This window comes from Perca fluviatilis, chromosome 11 (genome assembly GCF_010015445.1).
Source record: "Perca fluviatilis chromosome 11, GENO_Pfluv_1.0, whole genome shotgun sequence".
Classification (NCBI taxonomy): Eukaryota; Metazoa; Chordata; class Actinopteri; order Perciformes; family Percidae; genus Perca; species Perca fluviatilis.
This window is the reverse complement of record NC_053122.1, coordinates 39,485,476-39,503,324: the sequence shown is the minus strand read 5'-3', so window position 1 is coordinate 39,503,324 and position 17,849 is coordinate 39,485,476. Positions and strand designations below refer to the sequence as shown.

The window sequence follows — 17,849 nt, the reverse complement described above, 5'->3', positions numbered from 1 at the left end:
GCGCTATTCTCCTCAGTAGCGGTACGCTGTGATGAGGAGAGGTAAGACAATCGGAGCGCTTTGGTTCAAAGTGACTTAAAACATGTTAAAACCGTTAAGTAGAGGTTCTTGCTACACTTTAACTGTCACGAGCTTTGTCCTTTGTTATGGCGATATTTGTTTGAATGTGTACATACAGTTTTATTGTGTGCGGCACTTTTTGTGTGAGATGCTAGCTCGCTTCTCTCAGGCTAGCTTAATGAAGAGCACACGTGTGGATTCTTATGTGCTGGCTCTTTTCTCCCTGTCATTTGAAGGTGTGCGTGTGGGAATCCAGAGCTGCTGTACTGATAAATGTGTGTTGTACACAGGTATGTGAGTACTCCCCTTGTGTTTTGTGATGAAAATGTTATTTTTATATATATATAGTTTTTTTGTTTGTTCATTTTTATATTTTACATTTATTAATGAAATATAAAAATTGCAGTTGGTATGTGGGGAAATTGTTTTGATTCTATAATGACATTTTGACTATACGATCACATTGAAATGTATTTTGTTACATTATTTGAATAAGAACACTGCACGTGTTCCTCAGTAGCGGTACGCTGTGATGAGGAAAGGTGCGTGTGGGGAAACCAGAGCTGCTGTACTGATAAATGTGTGTTGTACACAGGTATACAAAATAAACCCCCTGTCCAACTGGCAAAGCAGAAGATGTCTGTCGTCCATTACTACACATACTGAGATTAAAGGGAGGTGTCCGGCCAGACCGGCTACAGTGGGCAACTACGGACCGGCTCAGCACTGTTACCAGTCTGTTTCAAAATTGCCGCAATGTGTTGTTGAACAACGACCACTCGTCTCAACACTCCAGGCAAATTTTTATATTTTTCATCAAAGGCGTGCTAAACTGACAAAAGTTTTATCTTGCAGGTATAGGGTTCAGTGGTGTAAGAGTGGGTAATTAAACATAACCATTTATGATTAATGAGATGGTTGCAACTGTGGTTCACTTTTGACCTTCTTTGTTTAGCTGTCCATAAGAGTAAATACTTGCCATTTCAATATATTGTATTGTGTGTAGAAGCTAAGATGTATGCAGATAAAACTATAATATAAGCTAATGCGTAAATGGCTTAGCAGTGAATTTTTTTTTTTTTTTTTTTTTGGGGAGGGATATAATCCCTCGGTGCAAGTAATGTAGACTCACCAGCTTTTAGTTCCACCCATATACTTGGTCAGGCAGCTAGCCATAGTCAGGGGGATACCCTCTCATATTTCCCAGCCACTGATGATCCAGATTTAAATAGTTTGATAACACATATCGCTCAGCAGGTAGGACAGACTATAAGAGATCAGTTAAAAGGTGAATGTGAAGGGAACAATGTTAGTGGTGCGCAAGCTCAGAACAGTGCAGACCAGCCATTCAGTGACTCCACTTACCTCAACTTGACCGGTGCAAAGCTTCGTCCTACAGTCAGATGTGAAAGAGCCTCCCGCTCTTCAGGGGAGATGGGTCTGACAAGAACACAGTCTGTGAGTGGGAAGATTTAATGGAAGTGTATCTTAGGAAACGTGGCATACCTCTGAAAGAACAGCATTCTGAGATAATGTCTAAATTAATGGGCAAGGCTAAAGACATTGTGAGGATAACTTTGAGAAGCAGCCCATCCATGAAGCCTCAAGAAAGACCAAAAGTCATCTATGACATCCTCCGACAACATTTCAGTGAGGTCACATATTCTTGTATGCCTATGGCTGACTTCTACAGCACAGCCCCAGTGACAGGAGAGTCCCCTGTAGAGTACTGGGTTAGGCTGAACAAGGCGGTTGATGCGGCAGAAGAGGGCTTGAAAAGGTTGGGACGGCGCATGGAAGATCCTTGTCAGGAAGTAGCTATGATGTTTGTTAAACACTGCCCAGATCCCACACTTGCCGCTGTTTTCAAGTATAAAGCACCAGATAAATGGGCAGCCAGTGAGGTTCAAGAGCATATTGATCGCTACCAAATTGAAATGAAAGAAGTGCTCTCCAAGTCAAAGCGCCTCAGACCAATAGCAGTACACACTCAGGCTCCTACACTTGACGAGTCACCTGTGCAGAAGGACATCACTGTGACCAGACCTACGTGCAATGATGATTGTCTGAAAGTGTTAGTAAGCCTTTTTGATCGTGCACTATCACAGAACAACCATTCTGCACAAAAACCTGCCTTCTCTGATCAGATACAGCATAAGTCTTGCAGGGTCTGCCAGTCATCGCAGCACTCCACTCTCGCACACTGCAGGCAGAAACGTCTATGTCTGGTATGTTTCGAGCCAAATCACATAAAGAGAAACTGTCCTAGGCGGCAGCCTGGCCAAGGTCAGATCTGCACCTCCCCTCCCCAAAGCCCCCAGACCTTAAACTAGTTGGCCCGCATTTAGAGAGGGAATGTGTGGGCACAAAGGAAGAGACCCTCAACAGTGATATTGAGCAACATTACATAAGAGCATGTGCAGCAGCTCCCACTGGTGCTAAAGTAATAGTGCAAAACACACAGAGAGTGGGACCCTATGATGAACTCTTTTACACCTCTGTCACCATAAACAATGTTTTCCAGGTCCAGGGGATGCTTGACTCTGGTTCCATGGCCTGCACGCTAAGTGAGCAAGCAGAGCAAAAGATGTTGAATGAGCTCCCAGAACCCATTCCATTGACTCAGGAGGTGGTGTTGGTAGGCTGTGGTGGGTCACTGAGCCGACCCAAGTGCATGTATGAAGTGGAGATGGAACTGTACGGAGAGCGTTGCATCGTGCCTGTCCTTGTGGTGCCTGGTCAACGTGATGACCTGATCATCGGCACCAATGTCATCAGATTTCTGATGCACCAGCTCAAAATAACCAGTGACTATTGGCGCCTTGTGTCCAGTGGCAATCTTCTTCCTGAGTGTGAACGATTTCTCGACCTCATGGCAAATTCATCCAGGTGGAGAGGCAAGGAGCTTCCAGACAGAATCGGCACTGTTAAGCTCCAGCAGTCTGTCACCCTGCTGGCAAGACAAGAACATCTAGTCTGGGGAAAATTGCCGAGTAATGTTCCCATGTCACCAGGCAGCACAGTGGTAGTTGAGCCCACCACGTCCAGATCCATGCCTCGTAATATCATGGTGGGGCGCGTTATCACACCTTTATGGGGCGATAGATGGGTTCCTATGAAAGTCACCAACATGTCAAACAAACCCATCACATTGAAAAGAAACAGTAAACTGGCAGATGTGTCTCCTTGTGTAGCTGTGGAAGATTTTGAGGTTTTCCAGGGCACCAGCCAACCTGAAAGAGACACACCAAAGACAAAGCCTGATACTGCCAGATCCACAGACTTAAAACAGCGACTGCAACAGGTTGGGCTCAATGATATTGATGTTGATCAGTGCCATGCTGGTCAAGTGGGCAGAGAGAAGCTGGTTGATCTGCTTGAAAGGTACAATGACATTTTCTCCAAACACGCACTGGACTGTGGTGAGGCGAAAGGCTTTGTACATCGTATTCGACTCACTGATGAAAGACCTTTCCGCCTTCCCTATCGGCGGGTACCACCAGCCCATTATCAGAAATTGCGACAGGTTCTGTCTGAAATGGAAGAACAGGAGATAATAAGGAAATCAGTGAGTGAATATGCTTCTCCCCTGGTTTTGGTGTGGAAAAAGGATGGCAGTTTGAGGCTCTGCACCGACTTCAGGTGGCTGAATGCAAGGACTTTCAAGGATGCGCACCCATTACCACACCAGTCAGACTGTCTAGCAGCCTTGGGTGGAAACACCTACTTCAGCACCATGGACTTGACCTCTGGCTTCTACAACATACCGATGGCAGAGGATGACAAGAAGTACACAGCGTTCACGACCCCAGTTGCGGACTGTATGAGTACAACAGGATGCCACAGGGCCTGTGCAACAGTCCTGCTTCATTCATGAGAATGATGCTCAGCATATTTGGTGATCTGAACTTCAGCAGTCTGTTGTGTTACCTTGATGATTTGCTGGTCTTTGCTGCAACTGAAGAAGAGGCTTTGGAGAGACTTGAGGTTGTTTTCCAGCGGCTCAGGCTTCACCACCTCAAACTGAGCCCTAAGAAATGCCACTTGTTGAGATCTTCAGTCAAATTTCTTGGTCACATTATAGATGGCAATGGAGTGGCTGTGGACCCGGCAAAAATTGAGGTTATATCTAAAATGTCAAAAGCAGACCTGATGGAGGATGATGGCTGCACACCATCAGTAAAGAGGATAAAATCCTTTCTGGGAATGGTGTTCTATTACCAACATTTCATTCCTAACTGTTCTTCGATAGCCAAGTCATTGTTTGCTCTCACTGCTGGACAAAAGAAACGTGGAAAAGTCAGAACAAGTTCCAACGGTGGCTCATTCAGGAAGCTCAGACCCTCTGATTGGACAAATGAATGTGACGTGGCTCTCAGTAACCTGAAAGATAGTCTTTTGAACTGTGTTGTTCTTTCACACCCAGATTTTTCTCAGCCTCTCCTTCTGTCCATCGATGCATCTCTGGATGGGTTAGGAGCTGTGTTATCACAAATACCAGCTGGTGAAACCAAAGCACGCCCTATCGCTTTTGCCAGTAAAACCCTGAGCAGTTCTCAAAGGAAATATCCGGCTCATAGGCTAGAATTTCTGGCCCTGAAATGGAGTGTGTGTGAGAAATTCAGCCATTGGCTAAGAGGTCACTCTTTCACAGTATGGACTGATAACAACCCTCTAACTTACATCATGACGAAACCTAAGCTCGATGCTTGTGAGCAGCGCTGGGTGTCCAAACTCGCCCCTTACACATTCGACCTGAGACACATACCTGGGACCAAGAATGTGGTCGCAGACGCACTCAGCCGCGACCCCTTTGCGAAAACAATCAGTCACAGGGTGATCACAGAGCAGTACACTAACCTTCTTGCTGAGGCTGAGGGTGTGAGTCATGATGGCATTCAAGATACCTTCAGATTAAAGGTTCAGTGTCAACATGTGAAGAAATCAACCTATAAGGGAATGAAGCTGCAATCTGACTCCTTCAAGTGCCACTGTGATGTTGGGTCTGTTAAGGCTCTCATGGGGGTTCACGACCATTGGGAAGTTGCTGCTGAGACAAGAGCTGTGGAGTTAATTCAGTCTGTTCAGGATCTGTCATCGCCAGGGCAAGACACCCTCCCTATGTTCACATTAGAGGACCTCCAGCGCAGCCAGGAACTAGACCCCTCCATCTCGGTTATCATGCCATTTGTCATACGCGGAAGGCGCCCCTCCGGGGGGCAAAGAGCTAAATGTGACGCAAAAGTGATGGTGCTCATCAAACAGTGGGAGAGATTGAAAGTTCAAAATGGTGTCCTCTACCGGGTTACTAAGGACCACATCAGCAAACAAAAGAGACACCAGTATGTTCTACCTGACAGCCTCAAAGAAAAAGCATTGCAAGGCATTCATGATGCTGCTGGACATCAAGGGCAGGCAAGGACCCTGCATCTAGCACGGCAGCGGTTCTTTTGGCCTAAGATGGAGTTTGACGTGAAGGAGTATGTCAAGTGCTGTCAAAGGTGCATCCTGGCTAAAACACCAGATCCCTCTGCTCGAGCCCCACTTGAAAGTATCAGAACGTCTGCTCCTATGGAGCTAGTGTGCCTGGACTTTTGGAGTGCAGAGGACAGTAAGCAACACTCAGTGGATGTTCTTGTGGTGACAGACCATTTTACCAAGTTGGCTCATGCTTTCCCATGCACCAATCAAACTGCAAAACAGGTGGCCAAGAAGTTGTGGGACTGTGTTTTCTGTGTGTATGGGTTTCCTGAACGTGTCCACTCTGATCAGGGAGCCAATTTTGAAAGTGAGCTCATAGCAGAACTGCTCAGGCTTTCCGGTGTCTCCAAATCCCACACTACTGCATATCATCCCATGGGAAATGGAGGAACTGAGAGGTTTAATCGAACGCTTGGAAGCATGCTGCGATCCCTTCCCCTTAAAGAGAAACATAAGTGGCCTCAGCAGATACAGACATTGACATTTGCTTATAATGCGACAGTACATGAAACCACAGGATACGCACCGTTCCAGCTTATGTTCGGTCGCATTCCAAGACTCCCTGTGGACGTGATGTTCAAGCAAGTGTTGCATGATCCAGTGGTTGTTGATTACAAAAGCTATGTGAAAACACTAATGTCCCATCTTCATGAAGCAGCCAGGATTGCTCAAACACATGCTGTCAGAGAACAGGATAAACAGGCACAGGGCTACAACAGGAAGGTGAAAGGCACACATCTGAACATAGGAGACAGAGTACTTGTGGTAAAACAAAGGGAGAGAGGAAAGAAGAAGCTGGCTGACAAATGGAATGCAACAGTGTACACAGTCAAAGACCGAAACTTGCAGACACATACATACAAGCTGGAGGATGGAACAGGCAGCACGAAAGTAGTGCACCGTAATCTCCTCTTGGACATCAGTTTCCTACCTGTGGGGACACCTGGAGAGGAATTGTGTGATGATGGGTCAGAGGAAAGACCTTGTGTAAATGACTCATTGGACTCGTTAGTGGAGGAGGATTCAGCAAGCAGAACCAGTGCATGGATAATGAATGGATCAGAGGACACACAGAGTCAGGAGACACTGAGTGAAGGGCTGTTGGACCAGTCAAGTCAGGAAGCTTCAGAGTTGGACTATAAAGAGCAGTCTGCGGATCACATCCAGGGCTCTCAATGTGACCAAAGCCACGCAGGCAGAGACTTTGATCTGGACAGTTTAGTTGCAGAACCTGCTTCAGACTTACTCTCCACTCAGTCACACTCAGCAGACACAGAGCAGGTAGTCAGGACTCGAGCAGGCAGGGTCAGTAAAAGAGTTAATCGACTCATTGAGTCTATGGTTCAAAAGCCTCTTGGCATCAGGGACTTAGCAGTTTCTGTTCGCAGAAAGTCTCAGTCACTTCTAACATTGTTTTAGAGGGGCAGATATGTTTGTTTACTTTACATGTGTACTTGTCGATATGCATTTGAAGGATGTTGTGATTAATGTAATGTATATTAAGTGTGTAATGTACATTGAAGTGACCAGATGTTTGTATGGTGTAAAAGGCATCATATTAATCTAGGAAGGGGCTAAGGCTTGATCACCCTTGGTTCCCTCTGAGCCGTTACTAGGCAGCTAATACAGCTGATGTCAGAGTTTAGAACTCTTCAGTGAACCCTGGTCAGGTTTTCACACTCAGTGTTCATCTCCCGATGTTGCCATTTGCTTATCCTGAAGGTATGGTTTGGATTTTGGTGAAATCTAGGAGGGGTGGATGTAACCGATGTGTTCTAACTGTTATATTTCACCAAAAATCCATGTTCGTTGATATTTTGTTATTTATTTTCATATAAATCTGGTTTTGTGTGTATTTATTTTGGGGAGTTTTTATTTTGTTAATTTTATTCTGGCGGTGTGACCAGTTTCCTGTTGGTGATGTCACTTCCTGTGTTGTCGGCGCTATTCTCCTCAGTAGCGGTACGCTGTGATGAGGAGAGGTAAGACAATCGGAGCGCTTTGGTTCAAAGTGACTTAAAACATGTTAAAACCGTTAAGTAGAGGTTCTTGCTACACTTTAACTGTCACGAGCTTTGTCCTTTGTTATGGCGATATTTGTTTGAATGTGTACATACAGTTTTATTGTGTGCGGCACTTTTTGTGTGAGATGCTAGCTCGCTTCTCTCAGGCTAGCTTAATGAAGAGCACACGTGTGGATTCTTATGTGCTGGCTCTTTTCTCCCTGTCATTTGAAGGTGTGCGTGTGGGAATCCAGAGCTGCTGTACTGATAAATGTGTGTTGTACACAGGTATGTGAGTACTCCCCTTGTGTTTTGTGATGAAAATGTTATTTTTATATATATATAGTTTTTTTGTTTGTTCATTTTTATATTTTACATTTATTAATGAAATATAAAAATTGCAGTTGGTATGTGGGGAAATTGTTTTGATTCTATAATGACATTTTGACTATACGATCACATTGAAATGTATTTTGTTACATTATTTGAATAAGAACACTGCACGTGTTCCTCAGTAGCGGTACGCTGTGATGAGGAGAGGTGTGCGTGTGGGAATCCAGAGCTGCTGTACTGATAAATGTGTGTTGTACACAGGTATACAAAATAAACCCCCTGTCCAACTGGCAAAGCAGAAGATGTCTGTCGTCCATTACTACACATACTGAGATTAAGGGAGTGTCAGGCCAGACCGGCTACATGAGCAACTACAGACCTATTAGCATTTTACCAGTTGTTTCAAAAATTGCCGAGAAATGTGTTGTTGAACAAATGACCACTCATCTCAACACTAGCAAATTTTTATTTTTCATCAAACGTGCTAAACTGGACAAAGTTTTATCTTGCAGATAGGGTTCAGTGTGTAAGAGTGGGTAATTAAACATCACCATTTATGATTAATGAGATGGGTGTGCACCAGGGTTCAATTTTAGGACCTCTTTTGTTTAGCCTATACGTAAATGACTTGCCATCAATTTGTATAGGGTGTGAAGCTCAGATGTATGCAGATGACACTATAATATACGTTCATGCAAAAACCAAAAAAGAAGCAACTCTTAAACTTAATTCAACAATGGAAAATGTAACTACATGGCTTGAAAATTCTCACCTGTGTTTAAATGTATCGAAAACTGTTTGTATGTTTTTTTCAAAGACACACTCCGCTTCAGATTGTGAGCACAAAGTTTATGTGTCTGGCGAGAATATTCAAGTTGTCTCTCATGTTAAATATCTTGGTATCATCCTTGATTCCAACTTGTCTTTTAAAAAAAAAGGGAAAAAAGTAATTTGAATAACTAAATACAATATCGCCAATTTTAGGTATATAAGAAGCTGCCTAACAACTTCAGCAGCAAAATTATACTTAAAGGGGTGATAGAATGATTATATAGGGTATTTCACACTGTTCCTTATGGTCTCCTAATGGGGTATGTAACATTGGTTGGGCTGAAAATGGCCTGGTTGATATTTTATTGGCCCTTATGCATCCCTGTGTTTTGGCCCTATTTGTAACAAGTGCTTTTCTTCCAAATATGGTATGGTCATGAATATTTAGATGAGCTGCGCGCTACTTGGTTGAGCCTTAGCCCCGTACACACACATATAGACGCGCGCTGATTGGTTGAGCGACTCACCATACACACGCATTAGAGGTCGTGTGCTGATTGGTTGAGCGAATCCCCAATACACAGACATTAGAAACGACCAGAAACTCATATTCCAGACACTGCAATGTTTCCTTACCAAATTCACTTCTGAGACTTTTTTATGCGAGAAATCAACTATATAAAGCTCAAATATGGGCCGTTTTACGAAAATGGATGGCTAATTGCAAATTTGGTAAAACTGTGTGTCGGAGTTTAGCTACCTGTGTTGCTGGCTCGCCGCCTGGCCTGCCTTCCTCCACAGACCCCGGCTTGCTGTGAGCTCGATTGAGCTCCGGCACGGCTGCTGCAGCCCACAGCACCTCATACCCGCGCAAAGTCACCGTTTGGGCTGGTGGACTACTACCAAACGCCGCTGCCCTGACAAAGCTCCAGGGCCTGCATCTCCTCTCTTCCTGCTAGCTAAATGGCCCGTGTGTGAGAGCGCGGTAGGCGAGCTTGTTACACCAGCAATCTCTTACCAAATGTTACACACATGTCACGCCACTTAGCTATACAACATATAACTATATGTTTTATAAAGCTAACAACGGTGTCCGATTTCAAGTTAATGAATATTTGTGAGCTGTAAGGGTTTCGTTAGCTGCGACTGTCCCTGCAATCCTATGTGTACAGATTGCGGCTAGTTAGCTTCATTTTTGGTCGTAATTCGAGTATATTTACAGTTTGAATTTTGTCACGCCACTTATACAACATCTAACTATATGTTTTATAAAGCTAACAACGGTGTCTGATTTCAAGTTAATGAATATTTGTGAGCTGTAAGGGTTTCGTTAGCTGCGACTGTCCCTGCAATCCTATGTGTACAGATTGCGGCTAGTTAGCTTCATTTTTGGTCGTAATTCGAGTATATTTACAGTTTGAATTTTGTCACGCCACTTATACAACAACTAACTATATGTTTTATAAAGCTAACAACGGTGTCCGATTTCAAGTTAATGAATATTTGTGAGCTGTAAGGGTTTCGATTAGCGCGACTGTCCCTGCAATCCTATGTGTACAGATTGCGGCTAGTTAGCTTCATTTTTGGTCGTAATTCGAGTATATTTACAGTTTGAATTTTGTCACGCCACTTATACAACATCTAACTATATGTTTTATAAAGCTAACGGTGTCTGATTTCAAGTTAATGAATATTTGTGAGCTGTAAGGGTTTCGTTAGCTGCGACTGTCCCTGCAATCCTATGTGTACAGATTGCGGCTAGTTAGCTTCATTTTTGGTCGTAATTCGAGTATATTTACAGTTTGAATTTCGTCACGCCACTTATACAACAACTAACTATATGTTTTATAAAGCTAACAACGGTGTCCGATTTCAAGTTAATGAATATTTGTGAGCTGTAAGGGTTTCGTTAGCTGCGACTGTCCCTGCAATCCTATGTGTACAGATTCGGCGCTAGTTAGCTTCATTTTTGGTCGTAATTTGAGTATATTTACAGTTTGAATTTCGTACACCACTTATACAACATCTAACTATATGTTTTATAAAGCTAACAACGGTGTCCGATTTCAAGTTAATGAATATTTGTGAGCTGTAAGGGTTTCGTTAGCTCGACTGTCCCTTCAATCCTATGTGTACAGATTGCGGCTAGTTAGCTTCATTTTTGGTCGTAATTCGAGTATATTTACAGTTTGAATTTCGTCACGCCACTTATACAACAACTAACTATATGTTTTATAAAGCTAACAAGGGTGTCCGATTTCAAGTTAATGAATATTTGTGAGCTGTAAGGGTTTCGTTAGCTGCGACTGTCCCTGCAATCCTATGTGTACAGATTGCGGCTAGTTAGCTTCATTTTTGGTCGTAATTTGAGTATATTTACAGTTTGAATTTCGTCACACCACTTATACAACATCTAACTATATGTTTTATAAAGCTAACAACGGTGTCCGATTTCAAGTTAATGAATATTTGTGAATTCCAGAGGAATTCTAAGAGGAGGCTAGCTAGCTCTCATTGATAGAGCTCCATCCAGCCGCAGGCTCTATCAATGAGACTCATGGACAAGCGGCGTTTATTTTCCCAATTGTTTGTTTAAATAACTCAACACATTATAATTACACACATTATAAGATTAACTAGAATCTGTGGTAAGAGAATGCTGGCGTAACAATCTTGCTGACCGCGCTTTCACTCACATACACCGGGCATTTAGCTAGCTAGCAGGAAGAGGGGAGTTGCAGGCCCTGGAGCTCTGTCAGAGCAGCGGCGTTTGGTAGTAGTCCACCAGCCCAAACGGTGACTTTCTTGTGGTTATGAGGTGCTGTGGGCTGCAGCAGCGTGCCGGGAGCTCAATCGGGCTCACAGCAAGCCGGGGTCTGTGGAGGAAGGCAGGCCAGGCGGGCGAGGCAGCAACACAGGCAGCACCAGCCTCTGAAGTCCGACACACAGTCGAACAAAATTTGCAATTAGACATAAATTTTCGTAAAACGGCCCATATTTGACCTCTAAGTAGTTGATTTCTCGCATAAAAAAGTCTCAGAAGTGAATTTAATGGTAAAATAGCATATGAACAATGTATACATTTTCTGAGATCTGCACGACCTAGATTCAGAAGACTACCTGATCTCAGGTCAGTTGTGTAGCCTATGTAAATGTTGGGGCGTGACCGTTCTCTTAATACACCCATGGGCTGACAAAGGTTCCGGTTTTGGGAGGTTGACGTCAACTTCCAGCTTTGTTGGGATTCGCCCGTTTTCAGCGGCAGTTTCAAAATATGAAATTTTCATAGTAAAAGGGTGTCAATGGGATTTTGAGCTTATATGTATGTCCTATTTACCCACCGAACTGTCGTTATTCAACTATGACAGGGTAAAATCGGTTTTGCATTCTATCACCCCTTTAAATTCAATGATTATTCCTCATCTATTATATTGTATGACAAGCTGGACGCAAGCAAACGATACAACCCTTAAGCCTGTTCTTTCTCTGTATAAACAGGCCCTCAAAGTGCTAGACAGAAAACATAATACTTATCATTATTGTAAAATTCTTAACAAATATGACATCCTTAGTTGGGAAAATCTAATTAAATATAATGACATCTGTCTAATGTTCAAGATCCTAAATGGTAAAGCTCCTCCACCACTCAATTCTTTTATTAAACAAAAAAATTCTAAGAATAGAACCACTCGGTCTGTTCTGAGAGGGGACTGTGTAACCCCTTATAGGTCCAGTTCCTTTAGTCAATCGTGCTTCTCTGTTAGAGCTTCTAATAGGTGGAATACTCTACCAAATGAAATAAGAAACTGCACCATCTACCATAATTTCACACAAAGTCTCAAGACCTGGTTCTTGGATAGTCAGACTTGTGAACATTTTTAGTCTCTTAGTATTTTTTATATTAATGTTGTTAGTATTGCTAACCTCTTGCTAACATGTTTAATGTTTTGATATCTTGCTAGGTATTAAACTTAGCTCGCTTTGCATTGCTTGAATATGTATGAATAACAAATTTGTATTTTAAATATTTATATATTTATATATTATCATATTAACCTGTCCTATATTAACGCATCCCTCATGAGTGATGTAACTTATTTTATCTTTTCGTTATGGCTTGTTACTGTTTTGCATGGTTGAACGCTGTTGAAGATGGCTTGTGGCCTATGTTGCTTGGCCGTGTTTCGATGCTTGTATAATATCTTGTACTAAATGTGAATGCTGTTTGATGTTTAGATATGCTGGTGCTTTGCTGCTTCTTGTGGCTCTGCATTGCAAACAGGGATAGCTTCTCTGATGCTCTAGCTGTCTGCGTTGTGTCTTGTTGATTTCTGTCTGTATAATTTAACCTGTACTAATGTCTTCTTTCTTCCGGTTGCTCTGGTCTAACATCATCTGGCCAAAAGGACTGCAGTTGAAAATTAGCCGGCTGGCTAACACTGGCACATTTACAGAAATGTTGATTAATGTTGTCCTTTATAAATAAAGAATAAGAAAATAAGAATAAGAAAATGTCTGCTGTGAAAAAGGTCCATAGAAGAACACTGAGAAACGCCCAGGAATCGGGTCTCTGAGACTGAAGCAGCTCTGATCGTCATTGTCTTCTGTTGTCTTCTGTTGTCTTCTTTTGTATTTTATTGCTTTGAGGATGGAGGTCTGGTAGTTTAGTTTTCGCAGCTTTGTTTCTGTTAGTTAGTTACTACTTTTTAGTTTATGGGCTGGCTCAAGCTTCTTCCCTTCTTTTGTTCTTTTTGGTCAGACCTCCAGACTTCTGTAATTTAAGTTGTGTTTGTTTGCTGTGGCCGTAACAGATCACCTAAACACAACAAATCGGCGCCCCCTGCAGGTGCAGGCGCCCTGCTTGGGAAATCAAGGAAAGCATTAAGTCTATTTTTTTTTTCCACTGATATCTTCTGTAGTTTTCAATGTTCTCTGTTCCTGTTCTTCCCATTTATTTTACATTAGATTTATTCAGAAAGAATTTTCACTTCTCACCTCAGACTGGTCCTCAGGGTGTGTCCGTCCACTGACGAAGGCAGCACTCACCAATACTCTATCCCCATCTTTTACACACATATACACATCGTCATTACCCTGAGCAGACACACACACACACACACACACACACACGTAAATATATACAGTATGTAGTAGTAACATGTTGGTAAATGGATCATAACAAAAATGTCTTTACAGCTGCAGGTATTTTTCTGATTACTGAAGATAAATGCAATGCAGAATGTTGTGTTAAACTGAGAGACTAGCTTACCATCCATTTGTCCCAGGACAGTGCAAAGGCAATGTATCCCTCTGCTGGGCCACTCAGCTCAAATATCATAGACTGCAGAGAAAAGTGATAAAGATTCAGTAGGTGATATGCTCCAGAGCAACTCAAATCAGATAGATCCGCTGCAATATTTTGAGAGATGGACTTTGCTTTCTGCCACTACCTGCATAAAATATGATTTTTTCACTCTGGTAACACACAGCGTCCCACTTTGAATGTGATCAGAATCCATTGATGTTAAAATGCTTAAAGTAGCACCTTTACTTGTTTTCATTGTACCAGTACTGTTAAAAGTCAAACCGTTTTGTCTGGTCCCTCTGTAGTCATGGACAGGAAGAAACAATGAGGATCTTTTGGATCACAGCCTGGAGGATCGAGCAGGCAAGATTTTGACTGGCCACATCCCTCAGAGGTAAACTAAAGATGTAAGATGTAAGATGGGGAGGGAGTTTATTGATTACTGCATGTTCAGAAAGGAAATCACTGTCACAGTCAGAAGTCCGTCACAGTCAGAAGTCCAAATGTTGTGACACTCACAAGCCCAGGCAGGATGGAGGCTGTGGTTGTAGGTTGTACTGGAGGAGGCGTAGTGTCCCACTGAGGTGGGTGGGGAGTAACACCATCCTGAGAGATGACTGGCCCAGGCAGCTTCACCCAAAATAGATTGTAGTGTTTCACTACAGTCACACTGGAAAATATAGCCATAGATAAACACTCATTGTGGCACATTCTGTCAAGTTATGTAGAAATCTTTAGAATAAAGTCAAGATTTAACACTGTTGCACTGTCAAGCAAACGTGTATTTTAATGAGCATACATTTACTTTTCAAAACACCTTTTGGTCATTAAAATTTCCATTATAAATAAAAATCTAAATTAAATAAAGATTGTAATGCTACGCAGAGGATGAACCCTGTACATTTTAGACACTACATTTTCATCTTTGACAAATGGCTAATATCTGTGGATATTTGTAGTCGCATAGGACGAGCCCTGTAGATTTTGTTTATCCGGTTGCCTTTTCTGTACGTCCATCTGTATACCAAAATTCCCACTTTAACACAGGATATTGCCTAAACATTTCTTAAGGCAGACATTTTGACGTATCAAACAAAGGTGTAACTGATAAAATTAAATCATGAGAGATATGGGTAGATTGTTGAGCTGAGCACTCTGCACAAATGTAACAAATTCATATAAGTATATCCCATGTATGAATATGTTAGTGTTGTAATTAAAATGCTAATACAAAGTGTAACCACTGAAAGTAATGTATTACATTACAGTGGAACATGTATAAGTATACTGTATATACAGAAAATATAGTGCAACCCAGTTCACTGTCATGCTTTAAATAACTTTTTGATCTTCTGTAGTGTAACTGTATGACTGATCAGTCATCATTATTTTCCTATCCAGGTACATATTTTTTACTCTCCTATTTTTGATGTAATTATTCACTGTGCAACATTGCCACTGCATGAGAAATATACCCAGTGCCTGGTTTGATCCAACTGTTCAGACAGAAAGTGGCAACTCAGAAATGTATCTATTTGTCCAGCCAACATGACACAACGCAGAGTCAAGGGGTTGCTAAATGAGCTAGTTTCACATGTGTCTGGTAGAGCTCACTTACATCAAGTGACATTAGCTAATAATGCTAAGAACACTCAATGCTGTTTAACTGACATTGCTGAATCAGTTTGCTGATTTTATGATTCTGCTCAACAATAGAATAGCTTTGAATACAATTTTAGAAATATAAACTCACAAAAACTGAACCTGTCTGGGAGCATATGTAGGAGCATTCCAGATGACAACAACCTCTGTCTGTCTGGCATCACTCGTATGGCTCACTGCTGAACCCTGGACACACACACACATATAGACACACACATACACACACACACATTTATACACACATACACACACACACACACACACACACACGCAGGCACGCAGGCACACACAGGTTTCGTTTTTATTTTTCTTATCTGAGTATGTTGATTTTGTGATCAAATATGTTTGTACTATTTATTACTTCTTACACATAGTACTTCAACTACTGTGTGTCGTTATGTGAATATGATATGTGCATATGTTCACCTGGTGCTTATTACAGGTGAGCAGCTGTGTCTTGTTCAGATTGGTCAGGGTAAAGGTGCCAACTGTGGATACCAAGCTCTTATTGGCTGCATCTCTGGCCTGAAGTAGAAAGCCCTCAAAATACGATGTTCCAAAAAGGGTGACTGAAAATGATGTTTCAAAAGTAAAAAATGAAAAGAAATTTATTTAACAATATCAATCATTTCAATTCATTTGATTTTAAATTAATAACTTAGTAGGACCTGTATTTTGACAGAGTTAAATATTCAATGGAGTCTTAAATATGATTAGTTTGGTCAAAGTTTTATTTATTTTTGAACCCTTATTTTATTACAATTACAAAAGACTATGTTCACTGGCTTCTTCCTTATAGAGTACTGGCTTTATCATCAATGTGCATGCATTGGTAGTGATGGGGTTAAACATTTCAGCTAATCTTGACAACTGACTTGTCACAGTCCTTAGGTACCTTTGATCTGATCTCCGGGACTGAACTTAATGCTGTTGGTTTCTAGGCTGTAGGGGCTGTGAGCGGTTTGACCGGGGACACTATGGTGGGGTTCCATGCTGCCACAGACTTTGGTGACCTTGCCGTTGGCATAGCAGCCTGCTGGCACCCAGTAACACACCAAGACAGAGATAAAGAGAAGGCAATACAAGCCCACAGGAGACATCTCCAAGATAAATCAGCTGCTACACGTCCACAAAGTCTGTAATGAAAAATAAATTGCACATTTCTCTAAGTTCATAGCTTCAGTAGTTGTGGAACTCCAGTAAGTAGGCTGGCAAGGCTATTTTATTCATTTATACAATATACAAGGTGAAACTGTTACTGAAAGGTATGTAAGCCTACGTAACAGATAAGACTAACTGATATGCAAGGTTGTTTTTTTTTAAACAGAAAATTACTAGTGTAGATGTAGCCTAAGAAACCCCAGGCAGTGGAGGGCCATGACTTGTACAAACTGTCACAAAAAATGACAAATAAAAAATAGTCTACAGAGGAAACCTCTGAAAGAAAACCATTTACACCTAAGTGAGTGATAAGGTTGTTGTACTCACCACTCGGAAGCCTGCTGGAGTAGAAGGAAAAATCTCCAGCGTGACATGTGAGTGCAATATCATTTTCCCAGTAATCTAGACTGTATGGTCCCAGTGCCCTGTGGTTTTGTGTGTATGTGTGTGTGTGTGTGTGTGTGTGTGTGTGTGAGTGCGTACATACGTGCATGCATGCGTGCGTGCGTGTGTGTGTATTTTATTGCAGCAGTTTTACAACCCTATGGATGAACTATTGGAACATCATGATATGACTTTTCACTACGGGGCATGTTCCATTACCTTATCACGTGTACAATCGGCACCGTCAGACACCGCCTACCAAGAGCCTGGGTCTGTCAAAATGGACAGACCAAGAGGCCAATAGTCTTCTATGACAATGGTTCTCAAACTTGTACCCCTATTGAAATATTTTTTTAGCCTGACCAGAATAGTTTTGGTAGAAAGAAAGCATACATAAAGTAATGTAATGTAATTTTATCTAAACAGGGACAAATAAACATTAACCTTGTATGAGAACAAGGAGAGATGCATTGTACCAGGTTGTAGCCCAATTGCTATTTTCCGCCTGTAGTCCCTGGACAGGTAAAGTACTGAATATTCAATGCAAGTAAAATACAAAACATCAGAATATACAATTTTACAAACACAATCACACCTAATTTAAAGTAACATAAATGTGCAAAGTTGCATCAATAAAATTAACATAGGCTCACTCATTCCCACATCCTAAAACCAGTCTCCCCACCCCT

General features: G+C 41.9%; 1 protein-coding gene across 5 annotated transcripts in view; it reads right to left on the bottom strand.

Annotated features, from left to right (window-relative positions):
* frrs1a (ferric-chelate reductase 1a) overlaps positions 1-17,195 on the bottom strand; it is a 36,403-nt gene extending 19,208 nt beyond the window's left edge. For all 5 annotated transcript variants that reach the window (XM_039816250.1, XM_039816251.1, XM_039816254.1 and 2 more), the window contains exons 1-8: positions 17,104-17,195; positions 16,511-16,751; positions 16,042-16,184; positions 15,707-15,801; positions 14,473-14,623; positions 14,236-14,352; positions 13,918-13,989; positions 13,644-13,742 (exon numbers count right to left, since the gene is read on the bottom strand). In XM_039816250.1, coding sequence (XP_039672184.1) covers positions 13,644-13,742; positions 13,918-13,989; positions 14,236-14,352; positions 14,473-14,623; positions 15,707-15,801; positions 16,042-16,184; positions 16,511-16,715 — 882 coding nt within the window. In that variant the 5' untranslated portion in view covers positions 16,716-16,751; positions 17,104-17,195. The remainder of the gene's footprint in view (positions 1-13,643; positions 13,743-13,917; positions 13,990-14,235; positions 14,353-14,472; positions 14,624-15,706; positions 15,802-16,041; positions 16,185-16,510; positions 16,752-17,103) is intronic.
* Positions 17,196-17,849: the final 654 nt, after the last annotated feature.